This window comes from Anser cygnoides, chromosome 17, assembly GCF_040182565.1.
Source record: "Anser cygnoides isolate HZ-2024a breed goose chromosome 17, Taihu_goose_T2T_genome, whole genome shotgun sequence".
In the NCBI taxonomy this organism is placed as follows: domain Eukaryota; kingdom Metazoa; phylum Chordata; class Aves; order Anseriformes; family Anatidae; genus Anser; species Anser cygnoides.
This window is the reverse complement of record NC_089889.1, coordinates 2,184,127-2,200,005: the sequence shown is the minus strand read 5'-3', so window position 1 is coordinate 2,200,005 and position 15,879 is coordinate 2,184,127. Positions and strand designations below refer to the sequence as shown.

Sequence of the window (15,879 nt, the reverse complement as noted above, 5' to 3'; positions counted from 1 at the left end):
GGCTTAGTTTGCATTATTTCTCATGCCTAAGAAATAGTGCACTTTCTCCATTAAGAGAAGTATTAGCAATCATTTTACTTGCTTTTCCTTTTGTACAAAATATTTACAGTTCTCTTGCAAGTAAATATAAATTACAGTCTATTAACCCATAAAAGCAGGATCTGCAACTTCAGTTCTAGTAGTTCTAATCTTCTGCATCGATACAGCTTCATCATTGGAGGATTTTTTTAATTATTGTTTCCAGCCCCAAATAAGGACACAATACATCTAAAGGGATGTTAAGAATCTCCTTTATGCAGTGTACACTGTATGGCCAAGAGCACTTAACAGGTTAATGCTGTGTACGGTACCGAGATGGACACACGCCAAGCTAGAACTAATACCCAGCTTCAGAGTTTTTCCATTGTTGAGTATAATTTTACATTCTGAATGAGTATATATAAAAAGTCACAAACCATCTTTGTTTTGACAAACAAGCCTATTACAGACACTGTCAAGTTCATTTAAAGCACAAGTAATGATGATTAGAAAAGCTTTTAATTGAAAGGCCATTTGTGCTGCAGTCCAAACCACTGCAGCACCTCCTTCCTCGTAACTTAAAAAACAAAACAAAACCAATCAAACACTACAACTTATCCTCTTACCAGGATCATAGTATTCTTCAGGACAAAAAAAAAGTCAATGAAGGTTATTTATTAGTGTGACAATTTTCCTGTACAAGGAGCTTAATTTACACAGCAAGGTGTAAACAGCATTGACTAAGTTTGTTATTTGTAATCATAAATAATTAATTGTAATAAATACGTATCAAGTAATTTTACAGCACACTTTCCAGGGCCAAGATGCAGATATGGTTCTCTCAAATGTGCCCTCTGGAAGGAGAAGCCAGACGTAAGCAGCAGTTACCTTACAGCTGTAATCATCGCCTTGGAACCATTGGCATACCGAGTTCTCAAACCCCTGCGCGTGAGGTATTTGACTGCACTGCAAGTCCCCCCCAAAGGCTTAAGGGCTTGAAAAGAGAGAGTTAATTGAAAACCGACACAACAATTGCAATTCCATCACCAGAAAGAAACCCCAACCACCTCATTGTCAGCAGCACCAGTTCTGCCACGAAATGCAGTTGATGCTCTTCACTTTTCCTTGCAGCACCTGTTTGAGAATGCGCATCTGAGATGGGAATAAAGTGGCCCCAAGCCCTTCCTTCTGCTCAGTTTTCCCCTTTGTCATTGTGAACGTTACCTGTGTTTGCACTTACTCTGAATGATTTCTCAGCTACATATATGCTTCTACCAGGAAATGGACAAGATTCAAGAGTAAATATTCTTCCTACATGTATCTGTTCCTGTGAAAGGAAGGGACATACGCAATAGAAGGGTAACAGCTTTCCTAACCACAGGATTTGGAGACTCTGTATGCCAACACCTATCTCTACAACTGTTGCACACACTTTTTTCCATTCACTCACAGAAGAACAAGAATATACACACTTGTTTAGGCTTTTCTCTTTCGTACTCACATTTTATCTTCCAAGTACCACACACTCATAATTCCCAATATTCACAATAATATACAATAAATACAGGTTTTTCAGTTCCCATGACCACTGACAAGCCAAATTAGTGTATGCTGTCTTCTAACGAGACATAAAATACCAACTTTAAAGTACAGTTACACGCACACCATCATAAACCTCTCATGTGGCTGATGTGCACCAAACACATCAGACGAAAAATAAATAACTCGTGGCTCAGTACTGGCACTTAACTTACATATAGTACCGAGCCGAGGAGCACAGCAGTAGCTTCAGTATGTTTTCTTCAGTTCTTTAGCACGCAGGCCATTCTCACTCGTGTCTGGCTCTACAAGATTAACAAAGCAACGCCTTACATTTAAATGCACCCACTACCATGAGACGTGTCTACAGGAGCGAAGGAAGACGCACACGTTGATGTGCTCTTTTGAAACCACCGCAGAACATACTTTGAAACAAGAAAGTTAAACTTGGAGAACTGCTCTCTCCCCACAGACTTGCATTATCTTTCCATACAAAATAGAAGCTTTATCTTCAAACAAGTAACCTTGTGCCTTCCCCCTCACCTCACTCTCCTTTTAGGTGTCACTTTTCTAGGATAATTTACTCTTAGATCAAAGATCAATCATTTTTGAGTACAAATACGAGTTACAGGTGTTTTACTCAGCACTTGTCAGGCCACCCCTGCAGCACTGTGTCCAGCTCTGGTCCTCACAATCCACAAAGATGAGAACAGAATGGAGCGGGTCCACAGGAGGGCCACAACGATCAAAGCGCTGGAGAACCTGCCCTGTGAGGAAAGCCTGAAAGTATTAAGTCTGTTCACCCTGGAGAAGACTCTGATGGGACCTCAGCACCGTATTCCAGTACTTAAAGGGTGGCTCTCTCCTCTCAGGGAGCCACATGGAAAAGAGACAGGGCAACAGGTACAAGCTGCACTAGGAAAGGTTTCACCTTGGTATAAAAAAAGAAGGATTTTAGAGTGAGAACAATCAATCCCTGGAACAGCCTCCCCAGGGATGGTGGTAGAATCCCCATCACCAAAGGTTTTCAAGATGCGACTGGACTGGGCGTTGGATGACCTCATCCAGGCTCCCTTTGCCCAGGAACGGTTGGACCTGGAGATCTTTCCAGGTCCCTTCCAACCTGGGCAGCCCTGGGATCCTACAGCTGTGATTATTCTGAAAGCTCGTTTGGAAACGGGGTGAAGTCACAGATCATAAGCTTGAACTGTGCTATCTTACACTATACAGAGAGAAGCCGTTTTGTTTCTGCTAATATTTTAATTACAATAAATTATTTTAGTGCTAAGCCAAGCAGACATTTAAGAACACCTAGGGCAAGAACCCCACTGAATTATGGCCCTTTTCACTGTTCTCTCGGTTATAAACTTTCCTAATCAAAAGTGTCCGGCTGAAAGCCCACGTTAATTGTGGCAGCTACCCGTGTGCTTGCTTATAATTAAAAAGTTACAAGAAAATGGTGGAAACATAAACATGCAGCTTGGCAGCCTTTCGTGCTCTAAAACTCAAGCAAGTGCTGGAAGCCCTGCACGTTCTCTGACTGCAGAAAGAAAAGGTACTGTGCTCAGCTCCGCAGGCACCCAGCGGTGATTCCCTCCCCACGTCTGGTTCCTTCCCCTTTGTACTCAGAAATGTTTCGAGGGAGAGCGATCCATGAGCCTTTACCCCTGAGTTCTCCGAAACTCAGAACATCCTCACTTTTGTTGTGTTGGCATGGGTAATACCATCCTAAATTACAAAATTAGAAATGTACATGTTTAAAGGTTTTTCAAAATTAAATTATACACAAACTGGTCTTTACTAAACTATCCTACAAATATTCCACAAACAAGGCAGCAAAATAACCAGTCCACCACAAAATCTACAAATACAAAATGTAAGTCTTCCAGTAATTATTGTAACGGGAACAAAAGTTCAGAAAATAAATTAACCTCCAGCTTGTCACACAGTGTTACAGGAGGTATTTTTTAAGTGAATTGAAGGGTTCCGACATTAGCAGTTATGAAACAATCCAGTCACCTCTAGGCGTTCCCTTCTTCTCTCAGCCGCTGAGTGGGTCCTCCCGGTAGTGGATGGCGTATCGGAGCTTCTCCAGCATTATGTCCAGCGAGGAGTACTGAGGGAGTTTGATCATAAACATGCACGTTTCGACACGGATGTACCGCGAGTCTGGGGAACCTGCAGGGGAAGGAGCACCAGCTGGTTGAATACATCCTCTGCTTCTCACCTTATTCTGCAAAAGCATCCTTCCCCACCCCAATGCTTGTTAGGAACAAATATCAAAAGAATAAAGTTCTCTGTAATTCTCCGAACCCTAAATAGTGCTGTCCCTTTTGCCCAGTTCTAAGGCCAATTTCCGTTAGTTCCATCGTTTTAAAAAGCATGCAAGACAAATACAGAAAATCTTACCGTCTCCAGAAGGCAAAGTAGTTAAAATTAAATATTTTTACAGAATTACATGGTTTAAAAACAGGTTTTCTTTTCTTATTTGCAGCCATAACTACCTGCCTCTTGTTTCATTTTTTTTCTTGTACATTAAATCCATGTTTAAATTAAAAAGGGGGAACTGAAGACTAGGACCATCATGTGAGCAGAGCTGATTTTCTGTGCCTTCAAAGACAGCAAACACACCTGCAGCTCCATCGGGGGGTGCAATTTTCATGGGGTAAGGAGGGACGTGGGCAGTGTCGGGACCTCCATCCTTGCAAGGACACGTGAAGGGGATTCGTTCCTGGTTACAGGCAAACTTTATGAACTTGCAGAGCTCCTCCTGGGTGAACATCTCCAACGCACTCCAGAAAAACTCGATGTGCTGATCAGTTTCCATCAGTCCCACCTGGTACATGGTGTGCGCCTAACAGAGAGAAGAGCAAAATGTCCACCGCTGCTTTCTCCTCCCTTGGTAGATCTTCCTCACTTAGACTAAGAGGATAAAAGGCGATGGTAACTGCACCTCCCTCCCCAAAGTCTTCTGCCTTTTCAAAATCATGAAGAAATCCAACCACGGTAGACCATTAATATACACAGTTTTGTACTTTTTCAGCCCATCAGCTTTTGTTACAGGCTCATCCTAGTCTGTCTCCCCTGTAGTGCTGGTGGAATACATTGCTTTTTTGTTTAATATGCAGGGCTGGTGCAGTTCATCATTGCTGCTGCTTAAGGAAAATAAAACAAGACTAATACTCTTTGTTGAGAATATTCTACACATAAAAAACTTTTTTAATGGCATATTTCTTATGGTATTGAAATAAAAGTATTTAGAACCAGAAATTGTCTGTTGAACATTAATTTTAGATTTTCAGAGGTTAATTGCCATTTGAAATAGGGGCAGCAGCTCGTTCAGCCCTTAAGTTCAATGACATATGTTGAGTAAAGCTCAATAAAACAGAGATGGAATTAAGATTTGATATATAAGGAAAAAAGTAAACTCATTTAACTTTTATAACAACAGCCCCACCGCTGTTATTCTCTGAAACCTGTGAAATCTTAAAAACTTCTTTGGGGACAGGGGGGTGTCCAAGTACAGTGTGCCATACAGACCGTCACGGTGTAACACAAGCAGAAGGTTCTCCTCTGACACCTTCCATGGGGAAAGGTCCACCTCTGCTTGTCAGTCTGGCAGCTTTTGCCAAAGCAGCTGCAGTTCTTCATACCTTGAGAAACTCCAGGTTGATGTATGGAAGCCCACACGTCCTCAGCTCCATCTCAAGAGGGGTCAGCGTAGTCAGAAGCTGCAGGGGAATGATTGACCCAAGTCCAGCACGCACTGCAGTCATGCACTCCGGAGTCTGCAGCTCACGCATCCTCAAGCTCCTGATTGCAGTTGCATAAACATCCTTGTTCTCCCATCTGTAAGGGCAGAGATTCGAGACAAGAAAGGAGAGTGCTTAGGAACCCACCTGCGCTACCCCCGAACCGTTACTTACAGGAGGGTTTTATGGGGAGGTTGTTTTTGAATAACTGACTCTGAGCATTTAGTTATTTACATTCTGATGCCTCCCAACTCAAGTCCACTTCAGCTTTCTCCTCCTCTCTCACACTCATGTCACCCATTTCTCACAGGCCCTGTAACTGTGGGAGTTTACTCAAGCCAGCAGGCAGTCGATAAGCACTGCTCCTCAACCATCTATTTCTTACAGAACAAAAAACAAGTAGTGCCAGAGATCCCAAGTTCCTGCCAACAAATGTGAAGTTTTACCAGCTTGTTCTAGCCTTCAGCTGGTTACAAAAGCTTCTTGGGAGAGCTTGGCTCTTGGAAAATTATTCCAGAGATGCTTTTCTTGCACGTAACCCACTGCAACATCCTGCCAAGGAAGCTGTTACTCACCCCACTGGAACGTGCCTGCCTCTGGGACAAAGCTCCACTTCTTCCCCTGTCATGGTCAGGTAGGTGAATTTGCAGCATGGCTTATTAGGGCAGTCAGGGCTCTCTGTCGCTAGATGCTGCGAAGCAATTTCTGCACACAGAGCTTCCAGTTCAGTCTCATCATTTATCTACCAAAAAACACAAGAACAGTACCTGATGACCAACATGTCACAGCATCTCATCCCTGTGAGTCAGGTAAGGCATCACCATGGTGTACGAAGTGCATTGATTATATCGTCCGGAGACATCACGGACACCAACAGGCAGTAACTGCTTTGGTTAGTTACTGTCTGGTTTAGTGGTGTAGAGTTTCAGCAAACATTTCAGAAGCCTTCATCCCACTGCACCTGGCAGCACATGAGATTGGCTTGGAAAAACCTCTCACCAGGATGTAAAATCCTGCACACATAAAATAAACACTTTGTGACCCTGCTCAAGTGACTACTAGCAACGAAGTTGACCGTTACCAGTCAGTAAACGTAGCTGCTGTTAGAACACAGTGCTTATGGGCGAAGCCCTGAAGAAGAGAATAAAATTGCTTACGTTTTCAAATTTTTTTACATAGTTGTAGGTGAGGATGTCAGCTTCCTGGAGATCAACATCAGGATCCAGTGGCTCTCCTACCAGGGTCTTCCAGAATGAGGGCAGGAGGTCAAGTGGCAGGGGAACATCTGCTCGTATTGCAATACCCAAAAGCTGCCCAAAGAAGTGAAATAGCTGCTCCTCTGCATAGGTTATAGGGCTTGGCGTCAAAATGTACTTCCCCTTTAGGGAAAAAATAAAAAGTGAGTATACAAACCAACATTTAACAATTGATGTTACCCTGCAGGCCCACAAATTAACGTGATTGTGAAAATACTGATTTGAACAAGATGAATACCACTGAATTGTCTGAGAGAGAATTTGCTCAATTGGAAGGGACCTTTAAGATCACCCAACTCCACCCCCCTGCCATGGACAGGGATGCCACCGACTAGATCACGTTGGCCAAGGCCCCATTCAACCTGGCCTTGAACACATGCATTCACGGAAGGGAAGGCAACTTCATGTCTTGCACTGAGACACCACACCTTGTTCTTATTGACTGCAGAGCTTGGGCATAGCAGGAGAAGGGAGAGCGAGGAGCTCTGCAACTCTTTACAAACTTGCCAAAGGAAGTGACGGAAAGATCCACCTGCAAGAGAGAGGCAAAATAATGAAGTGAAATAATGAAATCATGTTTCAAACCTTAGATTACATGCTTAACCTCTCTGACTGCACAGACACGTGGCTTAAATAATGGTGGCGTAGATGCCAGCCCTGCCAGCCTATTATTCATGCCCAAGTTCACATTTTAATAGTTTAATTACATGCAAAGATATTCATTGAATTGCCTCCTGCTGAATCCCTAAACGCTGCTTTGTCTTCCAGCACTCTATGTGTAAGACTAGCACGAACACTTGTTACACCAGTTGGCCTCCAAATGGAATTCATAACTTGATCAGAAGATGACGGGTGCTATCTTCATAACAACAGGGTCCTGCAGGCAGTGTGTTTCCCCAGCTAAAAGCAGTGAGGCAATGTATTAGAAGTCATTATAAATACTAAGCCATGGAAGCAGCATTTATCTCTTCAGAGATACTGTCAGTAACAACCATGGACCTTCAAAAGAAAATTCCCCTTGAGAGAAGGCATCAGGCGGCCTTTTGTTCAGTAATAGGTACCAAAAGTTTGCAAAGTTGCATGCTCACACAATTCCCTGTTTTATTAAATAAAAGATGAAAATAAACCAGCTTGCTTAATTACTGGAAGTTGGTTTTTTTTTCCCTTTTTTTCCATCTGCAGGACTAAAAAACACCATAAAGGTAATGCTGCTCCTTAAAGTTAAGGAGCCACATTCTGGTAGAAACTGGGGTTCCACTTGGAGTAAATTCTCACAACTGTTCCCAATGTCACCCACGCTGGTAACTCTTTAATCCCGACTTACTTGTACCATGAACCTCCTCCCCTGTGAACCGAATGTTGAAAGCATACGTAGGGTCTCCACCACTGGCGAGTTTAACACAGAGCTGCGAGGATGGCACGCAGGCGAGCTGTCTTGCTGCCTGACAGAAATAGGAATTTTCTGAAGAACGGATCTCCCCTATTGAAAAACAAATAAAGAAAGATAAAATCCTCATACTCAGGGTATTTTGCATTAACAACGTATCTGAGCTTTGTTAAGACAGATTTGACATGCTACACTGGATTAAAATGACTTTTGAGGAGGATAAACATTTCCCATACCTCCAACTATTTCCAGGGGATCCAGGGTGATTTCTGGGGCTGCATGATCTGCAGTTCTTTGGACAGTGGCATTCAGCACTCTGTTCATTACAGTTACTTTTGTGTCATAAAAGATTAAACCTAAATAAAGAAATGCATATTCCAATTAATTCAATTTTAATCTACCCTTCTACAATTTTGTTTTCTGAAAATTTTCAGTAGCCAATGATCTTCATTAGGTAGCTAAGAAATGGCTAATACACATTTTCAAATTTATTTGGAAGTATTTGCTACTGATGCTTACTAGAAGAAGTGCACTGGATTAGGGCACTGATGAACACAACTCTACTGTTATATAAATAGATCCTAGCAGCTCCACCAGAAATTCTGTTAATCAGAAACACTGCCAAATAGCTTTCAGAAATCAGAGATGTTTTGACAGTAATGCTGGAGGAAATGAAACAAGATAAAAAGTAGTGCTGTCACATTGTCTTTATGGAGAGCCCAGATTTATGGGGGAAAGAACTCTGATGAACACTCCTCACTTCTCCATACTAGGCTCCCAAGCTTTTTTTTTTTTTTAGCTGGGCCAAAACAAAAGCCTTTGCACGCTAACACCTCTGGTGAATTCTGTATCTTCTCCTTTTTCAGATTAAAACAAACTATAGCAAGTTCTTGCAAGAATCATCCCCCCTACACCACTTCCCACCTTTAAAAACACAAAACCAATAAAAAACTAAGAAGTACCCTTGGGTTAATGCCATTTTGGACATGTGATCAGGCTAAGAATACGGCCAATAAGCCAGCGTTAGTGCACCAAAATCACCATCTTGCGTTCCCTCTCCCCTCCATATTGTCATTTCTGTCACACATTTACATGCATTAAAGTTTTTTTGCAAAATATATTAAGTTGTTCAACATGGTGCATAGCACAGCCTTTCAGGCAACTGCCATTCTCCCTGAGAAACTGACCTTTGGCCTCTTGCAGCAATGCAGCGATACTGTTACTGTACATCTCGGTCTGCCGAAGCTCCACCAGCGGTAAGAAGAACGTCTCTAACGTTGTATTGAGAGACTGCAGCAGTGCAAACCGTAGGCGTAGACTTTCAACGGGAACATCTGAAGTGGGAAAAATTCGGTCAGAGATAAAGACTTCCCCTACCTGCTGGAACGCCCGTCCTTCCAGTGGATTCAATCCAGGAGCCACAGGAGCTTCCTTCGAGAGCAGCCCCTCCTGACCCCTGCACATCAACAAAGAGGGCTGGCAACACAAGAACAGCAGTGAACCATGACTTCCCTTCCTGGATGTTAAACTCCTGGGTATCTGAGTCCACTGTCTTTCATCATCATTAAATTTGCATTCATGTAGAAATGCTCTTAAAAGCAACTTCATGCTTCGAACAGATTTAGGTGACTAAAGTCTCCCTAGGTCCAGAATTGAAATCCAACCTTTTTTTCCTCCTTCAAGCTAAACTCAGATATCTTCCTGTAATAGCCTGGGAGGTATGCTTGGAGAGCACAGAACAGCTGCAGTGCATTTCTAGGGACCTGGACTCAGTGTTCCCCATAGCTCATAGTCTGCATCTCCAAAGAATGTCCCAGCTGTCTGGGACAAAAGCACCAAAGCAAAAGGTCAGTTGTAACCCTGTGTTCAGTCACTTCAAGCTTGGAATCTCTCTCTGCTCAGTAAACAGACCTGAGAAAACTAATCTCTCGTGTGAAACCAGGGAGCCTGGATATCCCTGGGAGCCTCTCTTCAAAAGATTCAGCAGTTCCAGCAGGTGCCTTTCCTGACAAACCCATAAACAGCATAGGAATAAGAACAACACTACAAAGCAATTCTAAATGCTATAATCTGTACATACTTAACAGACAGGAAATTCTGGGATCTGCTGCATCAGCTGGATCCAAATAGACTTCATGGGGATGGAGCCGTGCTGGTGTAATCGCAAGGTGGCGACAAAGCCTGTTAATGTACTGAACCAGGGCCACGTCCATCTCCAGAGTCCATTTCCGGGACGCTTTCTGAGCATGTCTCGCATCAATGCAGGCGCACCTGAAACGTAAGAGGCAATACACCTGTTGAAATGCAAAGGCAATACTGCTTACTAAGAGCATGTTGAGCACAATACCAGGTAGGGTGCTCTACTTCTCTCTCCCTTTTCTTAAGGGGAGCCGTTTTGTTACAAGAATTCCAGTGTGAGAACAAGAACTGATTTATCACCTGCTTTGCCCCAGTATTATTTAATAAGAAAAAAAGAAAAGCATATTAAACTTATCTGCTTAACTAACCACTTCAGGTTTAGAAGGAGATATAGGGAAAGGGAATGGATGCAGTTAGCTTGTGTACTGACACAGGAAGATAAGGAGGACTCATTTAAGGGACTTTTTTCCTGTACAACATTAACAAGGAAGTAACAGTTCCCTCTCTGACATTATTACTGATCCAGTAAGAATGCTGCCAGTTTAAATAAATACCCAACAACAGAACAGAAAGCCATTGCAGAAGGAGACCAGAGACTGCTGCCAGATCAGTTTACAATTCTCATTAGCCCCATTTATTATGCAATGTGGAAGTAATAAGGACAGTGTGGCATATGATTTTTTGTTAGCTTTAGTGTGTACAAGTCAGGAACCTGCACTTTTACATCACAGTGACTCTTTGAATGGATGTTTTAAGAATCTCACCAACAATTTTCTCTACACGTCTTGCAGCCATGCATAGAAGTTTGCTTGTTACTAACACACTGGTTAAAGCTACGTGGAATAGGAACACTTGGGATCAATTTGTTTAAAGCAAGCACAATTAATCAGTATCACCTTTCCATAACGGTTTCCAAAACTTACCGTTCAAAGTGTAGATCATATCCACAGGACAGAATAGCTCTCCACACACTACGGATATCCTGTTTAGATCGGTCAACGACAAATCTGTGAAATCCATCCAGTGTCAAATACTTCTCCTCAGGAACTGAACATAGAGATACAACCATCAGAGAGTTAATGACTTTCTATAGAGTCTACACACCACACAGGAAAATGATTGGTGTACATGACTGGTGTACAAGACGACTTCCTCCTGGTTTTACCCAGCCCACCATGCCTCACTTCTCAAGTAGTTCTAAACACTGTGCTACTCACAGGTCCAATCTAGCCTGGAATCTAACCCAAGAAAAAAACAACTAAATTAGCCCAATCCAAAACAATTAGAAGCAAAGACAAACCAAATCATTACTTTGTTTAAGCATGCCAATCCAAAATGTATTTTCTTTTTAAGATGTAAGACTGTAGAAAAGTTGTATAGGGCTACTACCTTCCTGTTTCTTTGTGGGAGACTTTTCAGGGTCCTTCTCTTCAGGTTTGCTCTTCTCAGGAGATTTTGGCTTTACAGTAGGTTTCTTCTCACTTAAAGCTGTTCGGCTAAGGGACAAAATTAATATTAGAATTAAAGTTTCCCTATGCCTGTTCAAAAAATCCCAAACATTACTCAAACGTCTTTTTCGCTCTCAAAGACACATTTTCCTCTTACAATCAGTACAAGGAAATACATAGGGAGGGCAAAAAGCCTAGATCCTAAAGAGAAATCAAAAACTGCCAGTAGGCAGAAGACACTAACCTGACACTATTGAGCACAGACTTCTCTTTTGTAGGTGGTTTGGTAACTGGACGCTTGGTGCTCACAACTTTCACTGGATGCTGCTCTTTGCCCGCCTTGTTGTACTTGCTCTTGTCAAATTTCGGCTTGGGCACACCATATTTCCTTAAAATCTTCCAACACAGAAAAATGAATAATTAACTGACACTTTGGAGTTACACAAAAAGATGCTGAAAACAGTTTTCAAAGCACTACCTGAGTAAGCTGGTCCTCCAGCACCTTCTTTGGAGGGCGGACGTTTGTGAAGAACACATGAAGAAGGTTTCCAGGAGTTTGAGAATTTATCTGCTCTTTACTAAGATAGATATCAGCAACCTTAATTGGTTTTGTTGGAGTTAGGCTCAGCATTTGCTCAGAATGGACGCAGCTTTTAAATATTTCTGTGAGGACTTCCCGAGCACCTGGGACCAGTTTTTCACCTAATACAAAAATGCAATAGAGTACAAAATACCGTAGCAACTCTTTAGGATTTGGAACACAAGAAAACATTTTACATTCAGCTAGAATATTACATTACACACCACCTGCTCTGAGAAAAAATCACTTAGAAAAATTCTACTAGCAGATCTGACCTCTCTGCACTTTAATACCCCATTCATAACAGAGAATCGAATGCCTTCTCCTCTTTTGGCCCAATACTGTAATTATTATGAGCGATCAGATAATCTGTCACTTGTATATCAGTGTGAGATATTTGCCTGTATGAAAAGCACATACCTTTTATTGACTTATCATTGAAATAGTCTTCTAGTGCTGGGCTCCCCTGTGTGTCAAATAAACTCTGATTTACTGTAGAAACCGTTAAAATCTCTTCAGTTGACATTTCCATCAGTTCATCTTCACCATCCAGACTTGACAAACCAATGAGGTCACTACTGTTAAACAGACTGGCTCGGATTTTCTCTATTTTAGCTCTTGACCTTATCTGTAAAAACATATCAAAATTAATTAATAGGAATTCTGACAAAACAAATTAACTTTCATTTATATTAATTTGGATCTTAAGCTTTCTCCCCTCCCCGTGTAAATAACCACTATTGAATTTCTTTTACTATTCTTCTACATTAATCACTTGATAAGAGAATTCAGGTTCTACCTAGAAGGCATCCCTTCTAAGAACACCTGGCCACTCAAACCATTATGCTGTGATTAATCATGCTCAGCTGAAACAGCTATTGCTTGGTTCTTAGTCTGGAGACAGCCCTCAGAGATATCAGATAAGGAGCTGAAAGTTTCACAGAGGTAACCTGTTGTTATTTCCAACTCTGCTGTCTTTGCTTTGATTCTCCATTTGGAAAAATATTTACATTAGCACAGACCTTGAATTCTCAGCTACACAGAATTGGGAGCAGGAGCAATAATTTCCTTTGATTCTGAGAATAACCACCACACATCATTGTCAGCGCAGCTACAGACTTGGAGTAGGTTTCAATACGAATATGCTGACAACTTTCCATATGCATTTTATGGTTTACTTCAAAGCTGGTGTCTTTACGTTAATTAATAACTTAAAAATAGCAATTGAAGGTTCTCTCTTTGAATAAGCTGATTTTCTCCTAGAATGGAAACCGATACAATCCCAGACTATGCAAAAATGTCTCTCTCAATTCACCAACTATCAGAAATGGCAGTGCTTTGGTAAGCTGCTGATAAATCTGCAGCGTGCTGTTAGTGGAAGAGAAGAGTTCTTGCGCATAGCTGAAAACCTGGAACGACCTGACATCAATGACAACCACCTACAATGTTTTTAAAAATTAATTTTGAATCACACATCAACAGAATTTATCATCTCTTCTACAGTAACTCTGTAGAGGAATCTGTAGATGGCTTAAAATTTGTGAAAACGTAGTCATTAAAGAACTGCCCTGTGGGTCAAACCTATCTCAGAATTAATCTCCAGCAGTGGCCAGTAGCAAATCTTTGAAGAAATTTATATGAAAGAGGAACTGAATAGATCTCTGCCTTTACATATTCTCTCAGCCTCCAGAAACTAGTGGTTAAAACACTTCCTAAGTTGAAGGCTGCAGATTGCTGTGCTTTATAGCTACTGATCTGCACGTCCTCCATGAACTTTATCCCTTATCAGTTCATTTCTGCTCTCGGCCTCCACAACACCTTTTGGCAACAAACTCTACAACTTGGAACATGGAAGAGTACTTCCTTCTGTTTTAAACTTGCTACTTGCTAAACCCCATGCCCCATCTTCTGACAGATAGCGACTAAGTCTGTGAATGGTACACAGAAAGCCAGTGGAGAAGAAAACTATGTTCCTCAGTCCTCCTGTCCAAGCTGAGGACTCCCAGTCTCCTTAGTCTTGCATGCACACTGACATACCTGTATTCTGCACCTGTGCTGTGCTACACCATACTAACGGTACCTTCCACTCTCCATCATTCAAGTCACGGCCTCAGTTAAGCAGAAGAACTTTTACAAAAGGAAACATACAACACACTTTTCTTAATAGTCAGATCACGGTGTTATACATAAACCGAAGTTAATACCACTTTTTGCTAAAGACAAACAAGAAAACCAACCCATGACCAAAGTACCCCTCCTGATTGAAGGCTATTACCTCCACCACAGCAAAACCTTTGATTGGCCGTGACAGAAGCGGCTGGTTGTCCAGGGATGTGACTGTGTACATCGATCCGACGTCAGACACAGATGCTGTTTCCACATTGTCGAGCGGCTCCCCGAGACTGCCAAGGCTGCCAAGGCTTCCGGTACTGCAGTGTGAAAGATCCAGACTCTCCTGGCTGGAAACAACGTGTGGTTCTAGCAGTCCTGGTGGGATGGCCAGCTCCAGTCCTGCTTGAAACTGGTCAACTGAGATGTCACTAACGGTCCGCGAAATGCCCTGCGAGCTGCAGAGGGAAGCCTGGCTTGTAGACGCTGAAGCACTAACACTCATAGCAGGCGTGACGCTGCTAGAGCTGCTGATATCCAAACTGTCAGCACTGCTGGAGACGGTTGGCTTTTCCAGTTCAGTTCTGCATTCTCCTCCTTCTGCTTTGTCCTTGATTTTTTTGGGATCCTCTTCTTGCAAAGGGATGTAGATTTCATCCTTGAAGACTCCACCGTGTGCGTTACACGCCTTTCTGATTGCATTTCTGACGGTACTCTCCTCCAAGTGAGTTGGTATTCCAGAAATGACAAGCAAGCGGCTATGAGCTGTCGGACCTACTAGTGCTTGACATGCATCTGCCACAGCATCGTTTGTCACACCCAGCCCCTGTGGATCCTTTTTAGTTAGGTGTCTGAGAATTATAAGCAGAGTCAGTGCTCTATGAAACCATAACATATCCTCAGGCTTGCTTCCTCCTATACTGAGGATTGCAGCGTCTGTTTCAGCCGCTCTGGATGAAGACCGTTTGCCTGAAGATGATGTCTTTTCCCGCTTCATTTTGACTTTTTTCCTCTTTGACAGCAGGCTCGGACTCTGTGGCGTCTGTCCTGGAGAAGACGATGATGAGGAAGAAGAGTCGCTAAGATTTGGTGCGCTTGTTGAAGACATCACGTTAGCTGTTACACTCATATTGATGGGTAAGGTTACTTCTGCTACAGCAAGGCAGACTTCCATCAGAGCATGAAAGTAGGTAGAAAATCTTCCTTGGTCAGATGCTCCAACACCAGAACCACCACATGCATTTCCAGACACCCAATTTTGTGTTTCTTCATCATACAACTTGTGAAGTTCTGACTGCAGGGCCATGAGCATTGCTAGACAGGGATTTAGCTGAAGGGCGATAGAAGATGACAATCCTGCTGGATTTTTTTTCTGCTCCAGATTGTGAATTTTGCGAAGCAACTCAGCCAAGAGATGAAATATCAATTCCTTCACGCATGCTGCCATGTCGGTTGTCCAGAGAAAGTTCCCTGTGTGTAGAAGATAAGGCACTGGAGTCAGCGCTGTTTCAATGGGAGTAGCTTTAATGTTACTGCTACAACTCACATAATAAGAAAAGGTCACCCCAATGGATGTGCGTCAGTTGTAAGAAAACCTGAATGGCTAATTCAAGAAGTACACAGAAACATGAAAATTCAATATAACGGAAGA

At 42.4% G+C, this 15,879-nt stretch overlaps 1 protein-coding gene across 5 annotated transcripts in view; it reads right to left on the bottom strand.

Moving 5' to 3' along the window:
* Positions 1–273: 273 nt before the first annotated feature.
* HECTD4 (HECT domain E3 ubiquitin protein ligase 4) overlaps positions 274–15,879 on the bottom strand; it is a 71,873-nt gene continuing 56,267 nt past the window's right edge. For all 5 annotated transcript variants that reach the window (XM_066979328.1, XM_066979330.1, XM_066979329.1 and 2 more), the window contains 16 exons: positions 14,395–15,698; positions 12,540–12,747; positions 12,018–12,241; positions 11,784–11,935; positions 11,481–11,587; positions 11,015–11,138; positions 10,033–10,223; positions 9,140–9,286; positions 8,189–8,308; positions 7,890–8,045; positions 6,994–7,097; positions 6,467–6,688; positions 5,885–6,051; positions 5,211–5,406; positions 4,189–4,411; positions 274–3,735 (listed from right to left, as the gene is read on the bottom strand). In XM_066979328.1, the coding sequence (XP_066835429.1) occupies positions 3,599–3,735; positions 4,189–4,411; positions 5,211–5,406; positions 5,885–6,051; positions 6,467–6,688; positions 6,994–7,097; positions 7,890–8,045; positions 8,189–8,308; positions 9,140–9,286; positions 10,033–10,223; positions 11,015–11,138; positions 11,481–11,587; positions 11,784–11,935; positions 12,018–12,241; positions 12,540–12,747; positions 14,395–15,698 (3,782 nt within the window). In that variant the 3' untranslated portion in view covers positions 274–3,598. The remainder of the gene's footprint in view (positions 3,736–4,188; positions 4,412–5,210; positions 5,407–5,884; positions 6,052–6,466; positions 6,689–6,993; positions 7,098–7,889; positions 8,046–8,188; positions 8,309–9,139; positions 9,287–10,032; positions 10,224–11,014; positions 11,139–11,480; positions 11,588–11,783; positions 11,936–12,017; positions 12,242–12,539; positions 12,748–14,394; positions 15,699–15,879) is intronic.